Here is a 19939-nt window from a genome sequence, read left to right as displayed (position 1 = left end):
AGCAAGGATGTGAGGACACTTGTAGGGAATTGGCGGGGAGGAGGAAAGGCATTTATCATCTAAGCTTGTCACTTCGGCCCTACGTATATGCTATTGTTTTACTTTGGCTTTTTTTTTTTAAGCAAGTACAACATAGAATTTAGAATAACTTTCTATGTCATAGCATTTTACTAAAATCTGTAATTTTTTTTTTCTTTGAGACAGGATCTCACTATGTAGTTGAGACTGACCTGAAACTCATTATGTAGCCCAGGATGGTCTCGAACTCACAGTGATCCTCCTGCCTCAGCCTCCTGAGTGCTGGGATTACAGGTGTGCACCACCACTCCCGGCTAAAAGCTGTGATTTGTATGGCTAGAAAGTGCTTTAAAATGTGTTTGGTTCAGTTTCTTCATTTTATACAGGAATAAATTATGATGTGGCAAGGTCAGACTTGATGAGAACTTACCCTTTTGCATCTCCTACTCATTGCAACTTCTTAAATCTTTAATTTTTCAGAAGTTTGCATGTAAGCCTAGCTACAAAATAAATAAAAGAAATAAATATTTTAAACTATAGCTCTTTAAAAAATAAAAAATAACATTTTGTTCTCAATTTTATAACAGGTTTATTTTTAGCAATTGTATAATTTTCTATCCATGTATTTCATACTTGAAATATTGTGTTTAAAAGATTAAGCAGGAATTTATAATAGTTTCTAATTTTTTGTGTCCTCAAGCTGTTTTTGTTATCATTTTGGTTGAAAGAATCTATTTTGTTGTTGTTGCTTTTGTTTTGTTTTGGTTTCTTGCTTTGAGAGATGCCAAAGTGATCTTGAAGTAGAGGGATGATGTGACACCGTAAATTTCTGATATTCCAATAAATTTTTAAAACATACATCAAACTTAGTATTATTTATAACAAAGAAAAATTTATCTCAGAGGTGTTTCTGACTCTGACCAGATTTTGTTTAAAATAGACTCTGTAATGTCATGTTATAAATACTGTGAAATAGGTTTTCAGATCTTCTGGAGCATTACTTGGCCAAACAGAGCGATACTCAGTGCATGGGGTCTGTCCAGATAGAGGCCAATTTGAGCTGGAAAGCCCCAAAAGGAGTGTTGTTCTTTTTAAAAATTTTATTGGTACATTTTAGGTATATAATATAATGACATTCGTCCCTGGAAATTTGCACTTTTACATAATCTTGTTTCTTATTTTTTCCCCATTTCCCTACTGTCCCTTCAACCCCTCTACCCCTCCCAATTTACAAGGTTTTGTTTCCATTTTTTTCATTTTCTCATGTTAATTCCATTCCCTTCTTTCCTTTCCCCTATGCCTCCTGCTTCCCCTTCCCCTTTTTCCCTTCTCTTCCTATTTCACATGATCTGTTACACTCCCTGAAGTCTGTGGCTGCTCAGGCTGCCCAGCGTGGAGTCCCTGAGGTGGGGCTGCTCTCACTTGCAGAAGTGATGATAGCGAAACAGTAGCAGCAGCAACTCAGAGCTGCCAGTCCCACTCACCTTGCCCCCAGATGATATTCTGGTAGCTCTCTGGAGTGCACTGGAGTGCTCCAAGCTGGGAGCCAACCATATGCAAAACTCTCATACATAGAAATTGTGATGACCTTAAAGTAGTCAGAGCCACTGATTAAGCGTTATAAGGCTCAGTGATTTCCTGTTCTTTTTTTGTCAAGCATTCCATTTGTGGGTAAGGAGGCTGGGCAAAACAGAATTTACAGTTTTTTTGCAGTTCTATGTAGTGAACCTTATGAGTCATAATGATGTGTTATGAGTAATATTTTCATTAACTGTGACCTATTGATCTTGTTCCATCCATATATTTTAGATTTAATTTGCTATGAAATATTTATATTCATCTGTGATATTAACTGACATCAGGAAGGAGTTCATGATAATGCCCTCCTGATTAACAGCATACTGTAGCCAACTGAGCTACCTTAGCATTAGAAATGCCCTTGAGACATTTATTCGCGAATTTGTGAATTCCTGAAGGTATTTCTGCTTTTAAGGCTTATAGCTTAAAATTAATGAGCCTAACATTGTGGAACTTAAGCTTCATTACAGCTGGAATTTAAGAAACATCCTACTTTCAGAATTTTCAAAGTTTTATTGCAGTCACAGTTTTGGCATACCATTAGTAACTTTGTTGCATTAGAACTTAGTTGTCCCCTTTCTTGTTGTTTGTTTTGTTTTGTTTTTATTTTATTTTTTCATTGAGTTTACTGGTACATTTTAGGTATACAGTGCAATTACATTCATCATTGGGATCATGTACCTTTACATGACATGTCTTGGTTCTCATTTTTTCCCCTGGTCCCTGCCCTCCCTTCTACCCCTCCTCCCTCCCCCTTTACAAACATTTCATTTCCATTTTTTCATTTTCTCATATTTTTTTCTTTTCCCTTATTAGCTTTCCCCTACTCTTCCCAGCCATAAAGAATGAGAAATTAGATTCATTCATAGGAAAATGGCTATATATTAAGGATATACTCCTAAGTGAAATAAATAAGTCACATGTGTAAATACCGAATAGTTTCTCTGGTGTGAATAAACTATAACAGTACCTAAAATCCTAATGATATAATTGACAATGTGAAATAGGAAGAAAGGGGCTAAAGGTGCAGGGAAAGTGTTTTGTTTTTATTTTTTGAGACAGGATCTCACTATATACCTCAGGCTGCCATTTAACTCTTCATGTAGCCCGGGCTGGCCTCAAACTTGAGCTCCTTGTGCCTCAGCCTTCCGAGTGCTATAATTACAGGCATGTGCCACCACACCCATTTCTTAGTTGGTCACTTCTTGAGAAGTTGAAGCTGAAATGCTAGCTTACATTCTTCCTTATATAGAAATTAAAGGGTCGTAAGGTAGGGTTGGTTCCACTAGGGAAGGGAGAGAGAGACCAGAGAGGACAAAACATCATCTTACAGGTGGGAAGGCCCAGTGTACTTCTGGTGGAAGGCCCATGGACTTCTGTTGATGGGGACAAGGATGTATCTCAAGGGTGATGGGAACAATTTTGATATTGCATAAAGGTGTTCCTCCATGCCTCTGGAATTCTGTTCTAGTCAGTTTCTGTGCTTCAGCTGTCTGTACCGGTATTGTCTTAGCAGTAGGGTGGGACTTACGGTTCTCCTTCCTTTAGTTGAGAAACCAAGGCAGTACCAGGAGCAGGAAGAGACACCTGAGATGATGGCAGCTCGCATCGACAGGGACGTGGTGAGTATGATGGCCTCTTAGGTCTTTGGCTTTTATTTAAAGAGGAAAAATAATTACCTGAAATAAAAGTTATTTTGTTTTATTTTTTTTAATACTGGGGATTGAATTTGGGACCTTGCACTTACAAGGCAGGTGGCAGAACCACTGAGCTAAATCCCTAGCCCTAAAGTTATTTAAATAAAGGTGTTTTGTAGAAATTATATTTTCTCTTTCCAGTGACAATTACGCCTTTTGAATTACTTTTTTCTTTAAATGTTTTTACTTTTATACAAATATTTATTTGGTAGACTTATACAAACTAGTAAGAACTAGCATATTAAATAGTTTACAGAGTCTTGAAACTGATTTGAAGAATGGTTCAGTTTTTCTTTTCTTAAATTAATTTTATTGGTACAATTTAAATATACATAGCAAAAACATTCATCAAAGGAGGTTTGTGCCTGTACCTGATACAGCTTTATTCCTCTTTTTCTCCCATTCCCCTCTCCTCCCTTCAACCTTCCTTCTCCTTTATTTACAAAAGCTTCGTTCCTATTTTTTTCCTTCTTTTATTGGTTCGATTTTTTCTTAGAATATGTAATTCATAATTAAGGTGTCTTTTTAATATATCTTTTTGGGACTTATTAAGATTGCCTTTTAGAATGCTTGAAAGTTAAAAGTAAAATGATACATATGTAAGTTTAATATTTTATATAGACTAGTGCTATATTTGTAATATTTCTCCATAGTTTACTTGGAGAGTGACAATATCTTGTGGAAAACCCATAGAACATGATGTTAATATGATTAACTTTTCTATTTTACACATTCCCAGCTTATTTGGAAGCAAATGACTAATGAAATTTGAGTTTGAAATTGAATTTTCATATCACACTATCACATAATAATGTGATGAGAACACTGTGAGAACATGAGTAATTGAAATTAATAATCTGAGTAGATATTATGAATGCTTTCATGATGGTATTGAAGATAGAGCAAAATTAAACTAAAGAAAATGTGAAGGTCAGACTTTAGCAATAGATATATTTAGTTCATTTTTTTTTGTTAGAATTAGCAGTCAAATTTAAAATTCGTGTGTGAGAGTTCTTTTCCCCTCCTCCCTTCTTTTCTCCCTCTCTTCCACCTTTCCTTTCTTTTTTTCCTTTCTTTTTCTACATTCTGTTGTTTAATGATGAGGCCTAAGGCAAAAATAGTTGTACTTTTTAAAATTTCATTCTGCAATTTCTAATTCCAGCAAATCTTAAACCATATTTTGGATGACATTGAATTTTTTATCACAAAACTCCAAAAAGCTGCTGAAGCATTTTCTGAGCTTTCTAAAAGGAAGAAAACTAAGAAAGGTAAAAGGAAAGGACCAGGAGGTAAGTTGGTTTTCTTAATCTTCTAAAGACTGTTCAATCCTATGCTTGGTAGCGCTGCGCTTGGTGAAATTTTGGCCCCTGTGACCTACTTAGCCAACACCACCAACCGTGGACCAAGGTCTCTTACATAGTTTGGGGCAGCACCAGAGATTTAGGCAGAGTAAGATAAGCCCGGGAAGAGCTCAGTTTGGTTCTCAGTTGGCTCTAGTGAAGGGGAGGGTCCTAGATTTCACTGTCTAGTTGGGAGATCCTGACATTTAGGTGGTTTTCATTAGCCATTGTAAATTAGTGTTGATCAGCGAAAGTCAGAGTCCTGTGCTCTTAATTTTTTATTGTAAGCATAAAGCCTAATTTTTAAATAAAAGAGTTGGGTTTTCTAATTAAAATATCAAGGATTTGAACTTATTACCATAACACTCTAAGCAAAAATTGCATACAACAAATTTGAAGTGTGTTGCAGTTCAGTATTTAAAATGCCTCAAGATAACATAAAATTATAAATATGGAAGTAATGTCACCCATTAGTGTTGTCTTCTAGCTGTGCTGACCTGGAGGTACCTCACCTCCACATTCTGAAATTAAGTATCGCTTCCTAGTATCTCAGCCCACTATTCTACTCTGCTCTTCGTAAAAGGGTGCATTGTTCTCTTGCTTACCCAGATTCAGAAACATAGATTTTTCTTTGACTTTATTCTCTGGCTCATAGCCATCACTGATTTATTTTATCAACATCTCCCACATCCTGCTTTTTTCCACTTTCATTTTCATAATTAGCATCAGTTTAAACTATTACTGTTTTTTCACCCAGCTTTCTAAGCAGTCTTCAACCCTCTAACTCTTGCGTGCCCTGAGAACAGTCTCCTTGAAGCTCTAAGTCAGCCACTCCATGCTCTGCTCTAAAGCCTGTTACTCCACATTCTGTTCTCCAGCTCCTCTGAGAATCAAGGTCATCCACCAACTACCCTCCATCCACCTGTCCACTCATGTTTCTCTGGTTTCATATTTGTTGCTTCTTGTACATGCAATTTATTTATTCCATATGTTGTTTTTATTCAACCATGATGATTCCCTCAAAAATCCCTAGAAGAAACTTTAAAAATTTGATGTTAAAAGTTTTTTTTTCCCTGAAGCATCTTGTAGGTGTACATTTTCCCATCTTCCCAACCAGATGGAGTTTCTTTTCATGGCATTTGATCAATACATCTTTGTTATTTATCTGATTCAGATCCTTTTTATACTTTAAGGCCCTTCTGAGCAGGGCCTTGTAACTTAAAATCTTCACAGTGATAAGCATAACGATGGGCCCTTAGAAAGGCTAAAATACAGATTTGTGGAATTGACCGAGTCATCATGGGGTCTAAGTTTGGGGGAATCCTTTCAAACTTTTTTTGTTGCAGTCACCCTGAGAGATGTAGTAGAATAACTAGGTGCTATGTCTGGTGTAATTGTCAAATTTTCAGATATGGATGTGATTTCTGTTTTTGTATTTAATGCATTTCCTTGGAATTTCGTTCTCACCTCCTTCTCCACCTATTTATTTCACCAGAGGGTGTTTTGACACTGAGAGCAAAGCCTCCACCTCCTGACGAGTTTGTTGACTGTTTACAGAAGTTTAAACATGGATTTAACCTTCTGGCAAGTGAAAAATATATGTATATATCATTAGATAAAATAAATTTAAAAATCAAGGACTACCCAGGATGTCCAGGAAGTTAAGAGATGTAATTGTTCTTATTGATTTTTTGAATGCGTGTTTTGATCAGCTTTTAATTAGAACAACAAATTATAAAACATGTTTATCTTAGTAGAAAAAATAGTGATTTGAAATTTTTTTAAAGCTAACTTCTCATGACTCTTGTTCTGTCTGTGTTAGTGAATATACTAATAGGAAAGTGGTCAGAAAGAAGTCTTCTCCTGAGTCTGTTTCAGACCTCTTGCAGTTTCCATTTGCTTATTACTTCATTGTAATATACTTGTTTGTTTTCTTACTGTTACAGGCCAAATTGAAATCTCATATCCAGAACCCCAGCGCTTCAGATTTGGTTCATTTTTTGTTTACTCCATTAAATATGGTGAGACTTTATTAACTTAATAAAGTACTCCTTACCATGTTCAACCCCAAGTGTCTCTCTGGATTATCTAGTGTTTCTTCATTACCTTCATATGTATAGTTTCTCCTACCATCTTCATGGGTATTGTTTCTTCATTACCTTCATGGGTTTGTAAGCATTGTGCGTGTGAAATTTGAGTGTTTAAAAGAATCTTGGAAATCATCGGTTCAAGCACCTAATTTAGGACTCAGTATGTGAGTCGGTGGTAGAATGCTTTTCTAATTTGTATAAAGCCCAGGGTTTGATCCCCAGTACATAGAAAAGAAAAGAAACAAACAGACGAAAACCCCACCATATTTAGAGATGAAGGAACTAATCTTTTCATCGGTGTGTATTATACAGTGACCTGAAATATGTAGACATGTTTATCCTAATCTCAAAATAGGCTAGTCACAAGAAGTTCCACACTGAAAGTGGTTTTGCTCTATGTTGTTACACAGGACCCGAATTATTTTCACTGAGGTGTTCTATCTTCTGAGCCATTATTCATTTATGTATTTATTCAACAAATGGTAATTGAAAACCGGTGTGTTTGGTGTTATAACAGCTCAGGAGGAACAAAACACGTGAAAATTCTTACCCTCTTGAAACTTTCATTGTAGTGGGGAGGGTCAGCCGATATTGTAAATAGTTGCATCAGTGGTGTAGTGTTCTAAAAATCAAATGTTATATGGATGCCAGAGCAGAGAGGGGAAGCAGAGAGCACCCCAGGTGGTTGCATACATGCCTGGTTGTGTGCGTTATTATAGAATATCACACTTTTGAATAGGGTTGGTGAGAGAGACCTCACTGAAAAGATGGCATTTTTTGAGAATTAGGAAGTATTATTCATAAAGCAGTTTTTGACATGTCTCATAAGTAGAAATCTAGTCATCACAGATTAGAGCTCTGAAACAATGAGAGTTCTTTCCCTAACTTTCAATTAATCTTTGTGATCAGGCTTTGTATCTAAAATCATTGATTCATTTTATCTTTGCCTTTCTCAAAAATAACTCCTTGTTAATTGATTCCCCAGTCCTAACTCTTCTGGTATTCCAATTAATGTTCTTTCTGTAGGGTCACAGGCATTTGACATGGATAGGCGAGTTGGGAAGGGACGTTTATTCAAAGCCTACAGTGGGCCAGGCAAACTTTGGTGATTTTAGACCTTGTGAGCCCCTCCCTTGTATGTGCAGCGAACTCACAAGCATGGCCTCAGTCCTCACGTGTGTGTGTGAGCCTGCTCCCATTCTGGAGGGAATGATAGCCCATAGCCTTTTACTTATCTGTCTTTCATTTCCTGTTCCATCTGATCAAACAAAAATTGTAACATTCTTTTATTCCTTTATTTTTCTCTTTTACGTTTCCCTCTTTGGCATGTCTATATGTTTTCTGAAAATGCCTCCAGGGTTTGGAAGTTAAAATTTAATGGACCAGATATTAGGTTTTACTCTTAAATGAGTCAGCCTACCACGACCTTTTCTTTAATTTGTTTTCATTTTTTCCCTTCGTACTTTTTTTTCTGGAGTTCAAAGTCAGATAAGTCTTGCTCCAACTCTTCAAGTAAAGGGAAAACTGAAAAATAAGCTATAGCTTGCAATGGAATATGTCACTAGTTTGCATGGATTGTTTGAGGATGCAGGGTGGGAGGCTGTATATCCAGAGTCACACCGTGGGGCTAAGGACGGCTTCATGGAAGAAATGGAAGCCAAGGAGGATTCTGAGTGGGCGGCCAGGGCCTCCCAGGAGGTGTGGACAGTGCTGCAGGTGCACAGGCTGCTCACCACACTGGATCTTGCGTGAGAAACTGACTCGATCTGGAGCCATTCTGAAAATATCCCTTCTTTTTATGCCCTGTCTCTGAAAAGGTGGGACTTGTATAAAGGATCTGGTTTCCACTCCAGGAGATAACTACCATTCTTCAGCCAGCAGATAGCTCCTGAGAAGTGAATTCAGAGCAGTGTTTGGACATCTACTACCATTTCTGCTTATCAGGGAGCTGCACCTGCTAGTCATTAAATCATCCAACCAAATGGAGGAAATTTCCTAAAGTTAAATTTTAGTGGAAAATACTTAGATTTAGGGAAGAATTCATATTTTTCTGACCCCTTTCTCCTGTCTCTTTTAGTTTTGCATGTCTGAATAGGCACAGCCATGGACTTTAATTTGAGGCTCATTTCTCTGAATAGTATTAATGCCTGATTTCTGGAACCATATGTTTGAGTTTGGCATAGTAGACTCTCATAAATATATAAAATAGGAAAAATATGGGTAAGTCAGCTAATGAGGAACTTTCTACATAGCCATTAATATTTTTCAGGGAAAACAATCATATGGAACCAACAGGTAGACAGTGTTGATGTTGTTTATTAACTATCAGTTTTAGATTTTAAGCCTCTGTGGGGATAGACAGGTGAATTCTGTAGCCCTTTCTCATTTGGTAGTATGTCACACATCACCAGGTTTTAATTTGCATATATAAAAACAGTGCTTGTTTTTGACATGGGTTTTATCTACACTGTTTGAAAATACACAAAGAATAGTCATCTTCTTGCTAAAACCGGGTTTATTGTCCTTCTAGGTAGTACAGGCAACAGGCGGTCCTGAACTGGCCAGTTCAGTACTCAGCCCCCTACTGAATAAGGACACAATTGATTTCTTGAATTACACTGTCAGTGCTGACGAGCGGCAGCTGTGGATGTCACTGGGCGAAGCTTGGATGAAAGCCAGGTAAGTGTATATGAAGTTAGCACTGAATGCCCAAATGCTGTAAGCATAGTTCTTTGTGTATTTCACTGATCTAATGGGACATTTATTTAACCTTCTGTGTGTGAAGGACTTGTAGTTGCAAGATAAAAAAGCCTAAACCTAAAGCTTGAAGCCTCGTGAAGGAGACAGAGGCATATGCAGTGTAATGCATGACAAGTGCCAAGAGTGAGTCATAAACAGAATGAAGTTTGTTGACAAGATAGTGCAGGCAGGAAGAAGATGTGGAGAGCCGGGTGATAAGCTTTATGGAAGAAATGGTATTTAAATTTAACAGATAATATCACTAGCAGATACAGGTGTATATGCATTTGCATACACATATACATTTATTTTTATGGCTTTAACACAGTGTTTGCTGAATTCTCTCCCATACACTTTATAGAGGTACTGTTATTATCTGTACTTTACCGATGAAGAGAGTGAAGCTCAGAGAGGTTAAGTATTTTTCCCAAAGTTACACAACTTAGAAGTAACAAAGCAGGGTTATGAAACCAGGCCAGTTGGCTCTTGAGTGAAGTGTTCATAATTCCTTTGCTAAGCTGCCTTTTTCAGGATGAACAGGATTTCCAAAAACACTTAGCAAGAGAAGGCCTTCCCAATAGGGATAGAAAAATGCAAGTGCACATATGAAGTGGGAAAGTACAAAGAATGGAGTGCAATAAGGGTTTAGCTGGAGTGGAGCTTTTGGGTAGTGAATGCATGTGGCGAAGAGGAGAGGAGGAGTGGTATTCAATGACACCTAGAGAGAAGCAGGGCTGGGTTCTGAAGGCTTCCCTGGTGATACCTGTCCGTCCCTGCTGCGGCTTTGTGGACAGGAGCATGGCATCCTCACATTCACGCTTTACAGGATCAGTGGGTAGCCGGGTCCAGCATGGCCACAAACAAAAATAACTAGAGCAGTGATGCCCCTTTGGGGCGTTTATGCTCCAGTCGTGGCTCCCTATTAATCAGTGTCCACCAGGGCTGGAACAGTCATACTGGCATGGGCAAAGAAGAGTGGATAAGTTTTAGAATTGTGCATTTTTCAGTAAAGTGATTGAGAAAGAAAGACAAATCATTAACAAGTTTGGGGCTGACACCTACCAATGCAAGTTATAAAAATATTTCTAATTTCATGTGAAAATAAATAATTTTTACTTGTTCATCTACCCAAATATTTTATTTCAGTAATTACAGTAAATAAGTCAGGATAATCACTTACTCACTTAGAGAACTTTGTGTTCCTAAAACTTGGATGGGCTAACTTAAAAGTTATAGACTAATTCATATGTTTTCTTCTTGTTTTTTCTTCTGTTGAAATACATACAAACCTTTTCCACTTAGGTTTTGAGCTTTGGCAACTGCTTGTGTTTAAATATAGTTTATATTGTGAATGGGTTACCAAGCTGAAATTCTGTAAAAGCACTGTAGCTGTCATCTTTTATATTGCAAATAGTATGTACTCTGTTTATTTATATTGTTCATTTATCAATATATTCTTTGTGCTCTATCATACTGTTTTATGTGTTATGCTGTATTAAACTGACTTCTTTTAAATACCTTAGATTTATTTACCTTATGACTATGATAAGCCTGGGTGGGATGTCATTTTTTTTGCATTAAGATTATTAAATTTATCTAGTCTCGTAGAATAAAAGTAGCCTAGGCTCTTTAGTTACTTTGTTTTGGGTCCTACCTTAAATAAGAGACTAATGACTATTTAAAAAACTACCTCAAAAGGAAATATATTATTAGCTCTTCACATGAGAAAAGGCTAATTTCAGATCCCGTTGAAGAGTATGGGGAAATGAGTTGTCTTAGTTACTTTTCTTGTTGCTGAGACAAAATACCCAACACCCAAAGTTAAAAGATGAAAGTTTTATTTAGTTCACAGTTTGTAGAGTTTCAGTCCATAATCGGATGGCTCCAAGGCAGGGTGTCATGAAAGACAGGCATCACAGAGGAGAAACAGTTCATGGTGGGCAGAAGGTAGCAAAGCAAAAGCAAGCAAGGGAGGACTACAGCTCTTTCTATCCTTTATATCTTATCCAGGCTACTAAGGGTGGGTAGCACTCACAGTCTTAATCCTAGTGTCCTTGAATCTAGCATTGTACCATGAATCAGTAGAATCATCACACGCTCTGGATCTGGCCAGCTCTGAAAAGCCCCACTTATGACTGCATGAGGCTTTGGGGGAGACACAGCCGTAACATGAATGTACTGATCTAGATATGTAAAAGGGAAAAGAACCCTGAAGGTAACATAATAATCTGTATAAAACAGTTCATTTCATCACAGTAGATGTAGAACACGAAGAATTAAATCAGGTGTGAAGGATAAAGCAACATACTGTGTAGCAAAGTTGAAGGCTTATTCCCATCGTAGCTATTGTTGTGGCTCATGAGTGACAAGAACCTTGTAGAAATGTCTGTCTCAGGCATTAGGTGATGAATAGTGATTATGGTTACAGATTAGTTGACTTGACTAAAACTGAATTGATACATTTAATTTATAAAATTGATCATCTGTTTCATGTAAGGGGACTTCAGAATTTCAAAAAAAAAAAAAAAAAAAAACCTTAACAATCTGTCCGTCTGTTTCTCTTTTGAAAGATATGTTTATACCAGGAGGTTTCATAATGACCTGAGAGCCAAAAGGAGTGATCAGAATCTAAAGCTACGTTAGGTCCTGGAGAAGCTTACGCTTTCTGTCCTTATCCTACTTCTGTCCCACACAGATGGGGAAAAGACCCTGTTGAAAAGTTTTCTAAAAAAAAGGAAAGTTGAATTTAATGAAGACTTGAGACCAAGTAGTGAAAACAGGTCCAGCCACAGAACTGAATCTTGCATTATGTCAGTGTGAAATATGTTTGCAAACGGGTTTTCAGGGAGCAGAGGGCAGATGTGGTGTGTGTTGTTTCTTAACGGTGTTACTACTTCTGTAATGGCTGGCCTCACTGAAGACAGCTGTGAGCACAGGTAACTTTATTATTCACACAACATACAGAGCAGAGTGGCCGAAAGAACAGTTTATTCCGCCCTATGTTCCGCGGTTCCGCAATGGCTGGGAACCCCCAATGCTGAACTTTCTGGGGACACCAAAGGAACAAGACCTGTATCACCTGGCCGAGTCGGTGGCAAACGTGGCAGAGCATCAGCGCAAACAGGACACGAAGAGATTGTCCGCAGAGGTACGGTTGCTTCCCGTCTCTTGTAGGTGGGCAGTGATGTGCATTCTCTTATCCCTGGGATTGAGAGTTCCTAAGGTTGTTCTAGAATCAGTGACTGAAGGTCCTGCATCCCGAGTTACCTGTCTCTTCCCTCTGTGTCATGTTCTGACGATTGCTTGGGTTCTCCTGCCCCCCCCCAGCATGCCTGTGCCCTTTTCACACAGGCTTGTGTGGCCTCCTGCCTTCCCCTGCTGCCTCCACTCCCCCAACCCTGGAGCCTTGAGCCTTTTTGTATATTCCCTCTCCCTCCCTGTCTGGCCCTTGCCCTACTGCCCCTTGGCTTATTTCCTCCTGTCTTCCTCTCCTTTTGTCATAATTACCAGACAGTTCTCTGAACCTACATCCACTAAGCCTTCCCCAAGCAGCTTTCCTAGACACTCATTTCTCCTGCTTGTTCTCCCCCTTTATTGGCTTCTCCTCTATTTTTCTCTTACCTTTTTCCTTCCTCCCTTCCTCCCTGTCTGCCTGCCTCTTGCCTGGCTGCCTGGCTGCCTGCCTGCCTTCCTTCCTTCTTCTCTCCCTTCCTTCCTTTCCTTTCTTGATTTCTTGCCATGTCCTCCTCCTTCTCTTCTTCCTCTTCCTCTTCTCTTTCTCCTCTTCCTACTTCGTCATCTAGTCCTAAACCTCTGGAGCCTTAGCCCAGCTGAAGAACCAAAAGCTTTTTCTGAACTTGACTTTGACTCGAATTATATCCTGAGAAAATAGTAAAATATATTGTATCTTTGAAATAGTTAATAAAGTTTACAGTATAACTAATTTGGAGAGCAAATTCAAAGGATAAAATTGAGTATATAATCTTGTCATATTTCCTTAAAATGACTTTTCTTGATTCTTTGTCCCAGTGGAAAAGAAAATTGTACACTAATTAAAGTCAAACCAACTATAAATTGGGTGATCAGAATCTGAGGAATTAAATAAATGAAGTCTAGTTTGAAAAAGAAACTAAATTATGCTCCTGAAGTTCTGTTCATTCCTTTTATTTAATTCCTTAAATTCATTTTCTCATATTGCCACAGGTATTTGCAGTGTGGCAAACAAGATACAAAAGAATGACATAGTAAACTCTGGGAGATTACATCATGTGGCCACTTTTAAGGAGACAAATTTATGTAGATTAAATTTCTTATATCTGTCCCTTGAGGCACTATTCTTTGGACAATAATACAGACAATTTGTTAAGTCCTGATTTTTAAGAAGTGTACATAGTGCTTTGAAATTGTTATCTTTTCTAACTAATGACTCCTTCCTGCAGCTGTGTGAGGGGAATAGGTGGAGCGCTAGGTTTGCTCTTTGCTCTCGCTGAGTAATTAAAGTGACCTCACTGCTCCCAGCGCTGGTTGGTGAGAACTTGTCTTTGACTGCTGTGAAGTTCAGAATTCACAACTGGGAATTTTCTTCCTATTTGAAGAGCACCTTTTCTAGAGAAAAAAATTAATCATGAAATTTTAATATATTTGCTGCTAAGTTACAGCTGTTTTCAAGTCATAAAAATTCCCAGCTTATAGCATTCACACTTAAATCTTAAAATGCTTGCTTTATAATGTATTCCTCAGAAGTTTACTTCTGTGAGTTTTTTTTTCAATTTTTGTATGTAAAGAGGAGGAACTGTGTTCTAGACTCTCAGAATATGTTTGTCCACTCTCACCGAATAAGTAATTTTAAAAGAGGAATTACTGCAAGTCCTTCCTTGTGATGAGTTATCATTATCCTGGGTAAACTATTTTCCATTTTATGGTAAAAGTGGTTATTCAAAGGTTTGTTTTTTTTTTTTAATGAAATGAAAAACTCCTGCTAGCTGTTCTCGGGGATTTTAGACCCTGAGATTTTGTTGGACAAGAGAACAAGTAATGGTGATTTAAAATGCATGAAAAATGCAATCATCCCTACTAGAGAGACTTTATATTTTATTGCTGCTATAATAAATACATTTAAGACGAGGCACGGCTAACTCAGGATCAGATGATTTTGTTTAGAATTGAAGGCAGGGTGACTTGCAGTGACAAATGTGGGTGGCTGGCTGTACTCAGTGTCCTAACTTCCAGGAAGCAGCAGCGCCCCTCAGCAAGGCTGAGCAGTCACCACCTTAGTCATCTGCTGTCCCCCTCCCTCCCTTCTGGAACTCCCTGACTGAATGCTCAGGACCCAGTGATTTCACAGTGGTGACCTTGCTGGGCTTTGTTCAGAACTAGGTAGAAGGTGGGAATGACTCAGATAGTTTCTTGGCCCCCTTTAAGAGCATATTGTAATAAGAAAATTGTCCAATTTAGTGTGTGTTCACTCTGAGGTAAATGATAAACTGAATTAAGTAAGTCCAGACATTTAAATGGCTGAAATTTGCCTGTTTGTATTTGTGTGTACAGGGCAGCACAGCATCCTGCCACGGTGTAATATGAGTACTTTGATATCAGCACCAGGCCACTGGGGATACGCCGTCTACTCTGTCTGAATTAACTTAGCCCTATTTCTGCCAACTTTTTCATTACGATTAGCGGAATGAGCTATCTAGCCAACCCTTTTCTGAAATAGTCCCGATTTTAAATATTTTGACCAGGGCATTCATAAACAATTGAAATATCAAGGAACTCAATAGCTTCAGCATCTACTGTGCTTTTTCTATAGTTTATTTTACATAAAGAAACCATATGAATTCTGTAGGTGATACTTTTGTTTTTCTCCCAATGTGAGCACTTGGCCTCTCTACCTTTGAGACAGTGGTGCTTGAAGAACCCACGAATCTTAGTCCCTTCCCTCGGTGGCACCCCACAGATCCATGTCTGAATTTTGCTCAATTTAGAGAAGACACGACTCCAACAGTGTCTTATCCTGGATGCTCCACTATCAAAATCAGCGTATCTGTGGCCTTCCCTTAACAGTGTATCTGATAACAGTGTTGCCATTTGTGAAAATTGTAAATGATGCTCTGTGTACAATTTGAACATGAGAAAAATGACTTACTGTAAGTCTAATGCACAGCATTCAATGGATTCTCGTTACTTCACTCTACTAGAGTGCTATAAGTGTGTTTCTTTAACACGGAGCAAAACTTGAAGGGTTTTTCTTCCTACCACCAATTTTATTTTATATTGGTGTTATCAAGTCTGTCTGATACTAAAAAGTCATGTATTCCTGAAATCTCTCATGAAGGAAATTATTGCATTTATACCTGAGTATTTTTAGAATTAGGTCTTAGGCTTTGCACTAATTAATTTTCTTATGTAGGATCTTTTGAACAAAAGATATCACCCCATTTCATAATTCACTAACATAATTCACAATCCTTTGAAACTGAAAACCTTTCATATTTAGTGGAGAATTCCTGTTGACCAGCGTGAGTGCTTGTTCCAGGCATATTTGGTGATTCTGTAAATGGACTTGGCGATTCTGTAACTCTCCCTCCCCTGTCTTTTAGCATTCCGGTGTGTCGGAGTACCCCCCAGCTGACCCATATGCATTCAATAGCAGCATTTACGCCAGAGGGCCGCATCTGGACCAAGTGGACAGCGCTGCTGCCTTTAAGCCAACTCCTAATCGCCATGTAGAAAGGTAGCATTTAATGGGTACCATCTGGAAAGCTCTGGGTGGCTACTGTGACTTAGAGCTCACAGGGTACAGTGCCTGTGTTGTCTGCTGCTTCTTTAAAAGTTTCGTCTTTTCATGATTTGATAAAGTTTCAGTTTTTCCTTTACAGATTTGGCTTTATGAACAAAAGATGTCTGGACATCTATTCTGTAATTCTCCCTTAGTGCAAATGCCTTTGGATAACTTTCACTTTTTAAAAGCGATACTTCTGACAAAAATCTGTGAATCTTAAGAAAAAATCATCTTGAAACTTTTTTATTAGTTTACATCAGATGAACTCTCAAGAGCTTTCCAGCTCTGCAACTTTTACAGAAAGCAATTTCCATGTTTCGCTTCATCCAGCAGAAACAAACCTTCCTTAAATAGATATATTTGAACTTGATAAAACAATGCATACATGCCTGGTCAATTCCTATCTTTCCATTTTGTTATATTTTATCTTTGCTATGCAGCTTTATATTTTTTTAACTTTCCTGTATTTTTCCCACTAAAATTTAATATAGTCAGAGATGGAGAATTGAGATGGAAAATAAAGTATCTCAAATGGGTTCACTTTTGTCTTGGTCTTATTTTCCAGCAAGAGGTTTGCCTAAATAATCAGCCCATGGGCAAAAGAGACAAATGGTGAAAAACTGGTGGCAGAAATATAGGAGAGTTATTAAGGTGAAGTGGAATAGGGAACGTGTTCTAGTACTTTCTGATCTCGAACCTTCTGTCATCACAAGTGATACATGACCTTTATTTTTAGTATATTTTTTTCTTGCTAGAATCTGAGGATGGGGCAGTTAACAATTTTAGGAGGAGTCATGAGTGACAGAAGAAATAATGCTTAAATAATTGGCGCTGAATTTATGCAGGTATTCCTCTAAGGATACTAATAGCATTAAATCGAGTAACAGGAAAGTCAGCATTGAATAACGTGCTTTGAAAATGCTACCATATAAATAATTGTATAATTATAGTAGTAGAGGTGAGGGTCAGCTTTAGAACTTAAACATTATTTCACTGAAATTATGACTGACTGAAATTATGGACTGACTCCCTATTCATCCTCTATTTTCCTTTTTCTTTCCTTCCATCTTAGATCTCAATATTCTAGAGATTATTTCAGATTAGTAATTCTTAGCTTTTCTTTTTGTTCAATCACTCTAGTATGTCAGGATGTTTTCCACAGTCAGACAACCACTCACCTGCACTTGTGGCGTGTTCAGTGCTGCAGGATACTTTGATAGTAGAAAACTTAGCACATTCTATTTGGAGACCACTCGTAGCCCATTGTGGTCACTCAGCAGATGTACTTGACTAACTTAATGACTAAAGAATTGTGTCATAGTGTGATGGTGTCTGCAGTGTTTCAGCCACTACTTCCTTGAGGACTTCCAGATTTACATGGGAGAATATTACTGATAGAATAACCTCTAACACTTATTTGGGAGAGCTGATCATGATGTCCTTTAAAAGTTTTCCTTGACCTTTATGGTCTTTGTAGAATATTAGGGAAGTGTACCTTTTTGTTTAATGACTGCAGAATTTTGGGATTTTTGTACCTTATCAACTTTCAAAATGCAATTGGATAACACACTTAAACTGTATGCAGGTAAGGTAGTGTTTTTATTAAAACTTTAATTATAAAATGAAATATAAAATTAAGAAATGTAGAGTTAGGATGAGAAATAAAATTTGTCAATTACAAATGTTGACATTATGAGTGAATTTAAGGCTGTCTTTGGGATTGCTGGCTGTCAGAAAAAAACAGAAATAATAATTTGCTATCCTTAGAGTAAAAAGTGTATATCAGTTCATTAGGATCAAGAGTACTTTTCCCACTACTAACGTCCCAAAAATATTTGTCTCATGTAGCATTATATGGGATGGGAAGAGGGTGAAAGACACTTTTTTTTTGGTGACACTGGGAGTTAAACGTAGGGCCTTTGCTCTGAGATATAACAGCAGCACCCTTTATTTTCTTGTTCTGAGATGTAGCATAGCTAAGTTGCCCATGCTGGGCTCACATTTACAACCTTCCTGCCAGAACCTCCTCCAGTACTGAGGTTAGAGGCATGCACCAACACACCTGGTTTAAGGACACTACCCTATTTTCTTTCCACACTTTTCCCCCAATTCAGGGAAGACTGCTTTGAATTTTGTAAGGCTCTTTTTAGTCATCTTCGATAAACAGGAAATTTAAATAGAATATAGTACAGGAAATTCCATGAAGGGACAGTAGACTTATAGTGGTCAACATGCAGCCAGAGAAAGAATTTGTAAACAGTGTGACAAGTAGTGAGTAGATTGTGTGTCTTAGATGCCTTGGTGGATCCCATCTCTCAGCTGGGTTTAGCAGGAGCTGGGAGAGTTGATTATTTGTGTCATAACTATTCAGAGATGCTAAGAAAATTTGTCAGTATTGCAAAAGTTACCTGAAAGTTCTGGTAGGATATAAGATACAGAGAGGTTTGGAATTTGCTTTTATAATTGTTTTTTATTAACTTTATTCTCTATGACAAAAATTCCATAGGTATTATATGAAATATATTTATTATTCAGTGAAATTATCATGTCATTTGTTGAATTACAGTTCTCACCTTTTTGAGATTATAGTTTACTGTTATTCAGGTTAATTAGTGTTTAGAGATAGTCTCAGATTTTTGCTCTTTCTATATCTGCTTTATATGAAGTCGTATATCTGTTATTGTAAATCACATTCTAATCAGACCATCCGTTTTGATGCATTCTAGATTTCTTAAGAAACTTTGGTATATGAAAAATTACAAATTGTAATTTTCCAATTGTTAACTGCAATCAGTGCCATGTCCAGGCTTAATCAATAGAGAATAAGAAATTGATTGTAAATCGCAAACATCTGTAAATTCTGAGACACTTTGCAGGTGTATACTGGGTAAATTATTTCTGTAGCCTGCAAGATATCCAAGACTTCAAAGACAGCTGCCACAACTTTTTAACTCAAAGATGCAGATACCCAGTGGCACATAGGCACACCTTCTACTCTTTGCTATGATATATTGTACTCAACTTTCTGTTACCTCTCATGATTATTTTCTGGATCATTGAAGACAGGAGCATGGGGGAAAAGAGAAAGAGAACTAAAATAACTAAAATTTCTGTTTTCGAACTTTTATCGTTTTTAAATCTCTTAAATGAATCTTAATGTTATATAAATATACAAAGATAAATATAGAAATATTTATATAAATATGTAAATTATATATAACTTACAGTGGTGCCTCGGTTCACAAACTTAATTTGTTTTACGATGTTGGAAAAAATGACCATGTTCTTGTTCATGCAGGAAAGATGGCCATGATTGTTTGTGTCATCTGATGTAGAATTTGCAAACAAAAACAAAATTTTCCAAATGCTTCTGTTTGTTAACCAAATTGTTTAAAAAAAAAACAGCATTTGCAAACCAAGGTACCATTGTCTATGTAAAGATATATTTATATATAAATTATTTATTTATATAAAGACAAAACAGAGCTATTCCAGTAAAGATGGGGAATGCATGGTACATAGGTTTTAAAATTTTAATATTAACAGACAATAATTAGTAGACATAATTTCACTTTTCTGCCTTTTTTTTTTAATATGCCAGAAATAGCTAATAGGCAGCACAGGTCCTCTTTGCTCCTTGTTCCTGTCCCTCTCCAGTACAGTTGCTATCCAAGAAACAGCAGACATCTATAAGGGAGT

General features: G+C 37.4%; 1 protein-coding gene across 1 annotated transcript in view; it reads left to right on the top strand.

Moving 5' to 3' along the window:
* The window catches only part of LOC104856579 (epidermal growth factor receptor kinase substrate 8), a 90968-nt gene that overhangs the window by 48168 nt on the left and 22861 nt on the right, over nt 1–19939 (top strand). Inside the window, exons 9-15 of the mRNA XM_010616054.3 lie at nt 3145–3218; nt 4456–4582; nt 6129–6217; nt 6580–6654; nt 9254–9402; nt 12427–12610; nt 16059–16192. Coding sequence (XP_010614356.1) covers nt 3145–3218; nt 4456–4582; nt 6129–6217; nt 6580–6654; nt 9254–9402; nt 12427–12610; nt 16059–16192 — 832 coding nt within the window. The remainder of the gene's footprint in view (nt 1–3144; nt 3219–4455; nt 4583–6128; nt 6218–6579; nt 6655–9253; nt 9403–12426; nt 12611–16058; nt 16193–19939) is intronic.

Source organism: Fukomys damarensis, unplaced genomic scaffold, assembly GCF_012274545.1.
Source record: "Fukomys damarensis isolate Sample0158 unplaced genomic scaffold, DMR_v1.0_HiC HiC_scaffold_19, whole genome shotgun sequence".
Classification (NCBI taxonomy): Eukaryota; Metazoa; Chordata; class Mammalia; order Rodentia; family Bathyergidae; genus Fukomys; species Fukomys damarensis.
The sequence above is the reverse complement of the archived record's forward strand: the minus strand, read 5'-3'. Positions and strand labels throughout refer to the sequence as shown.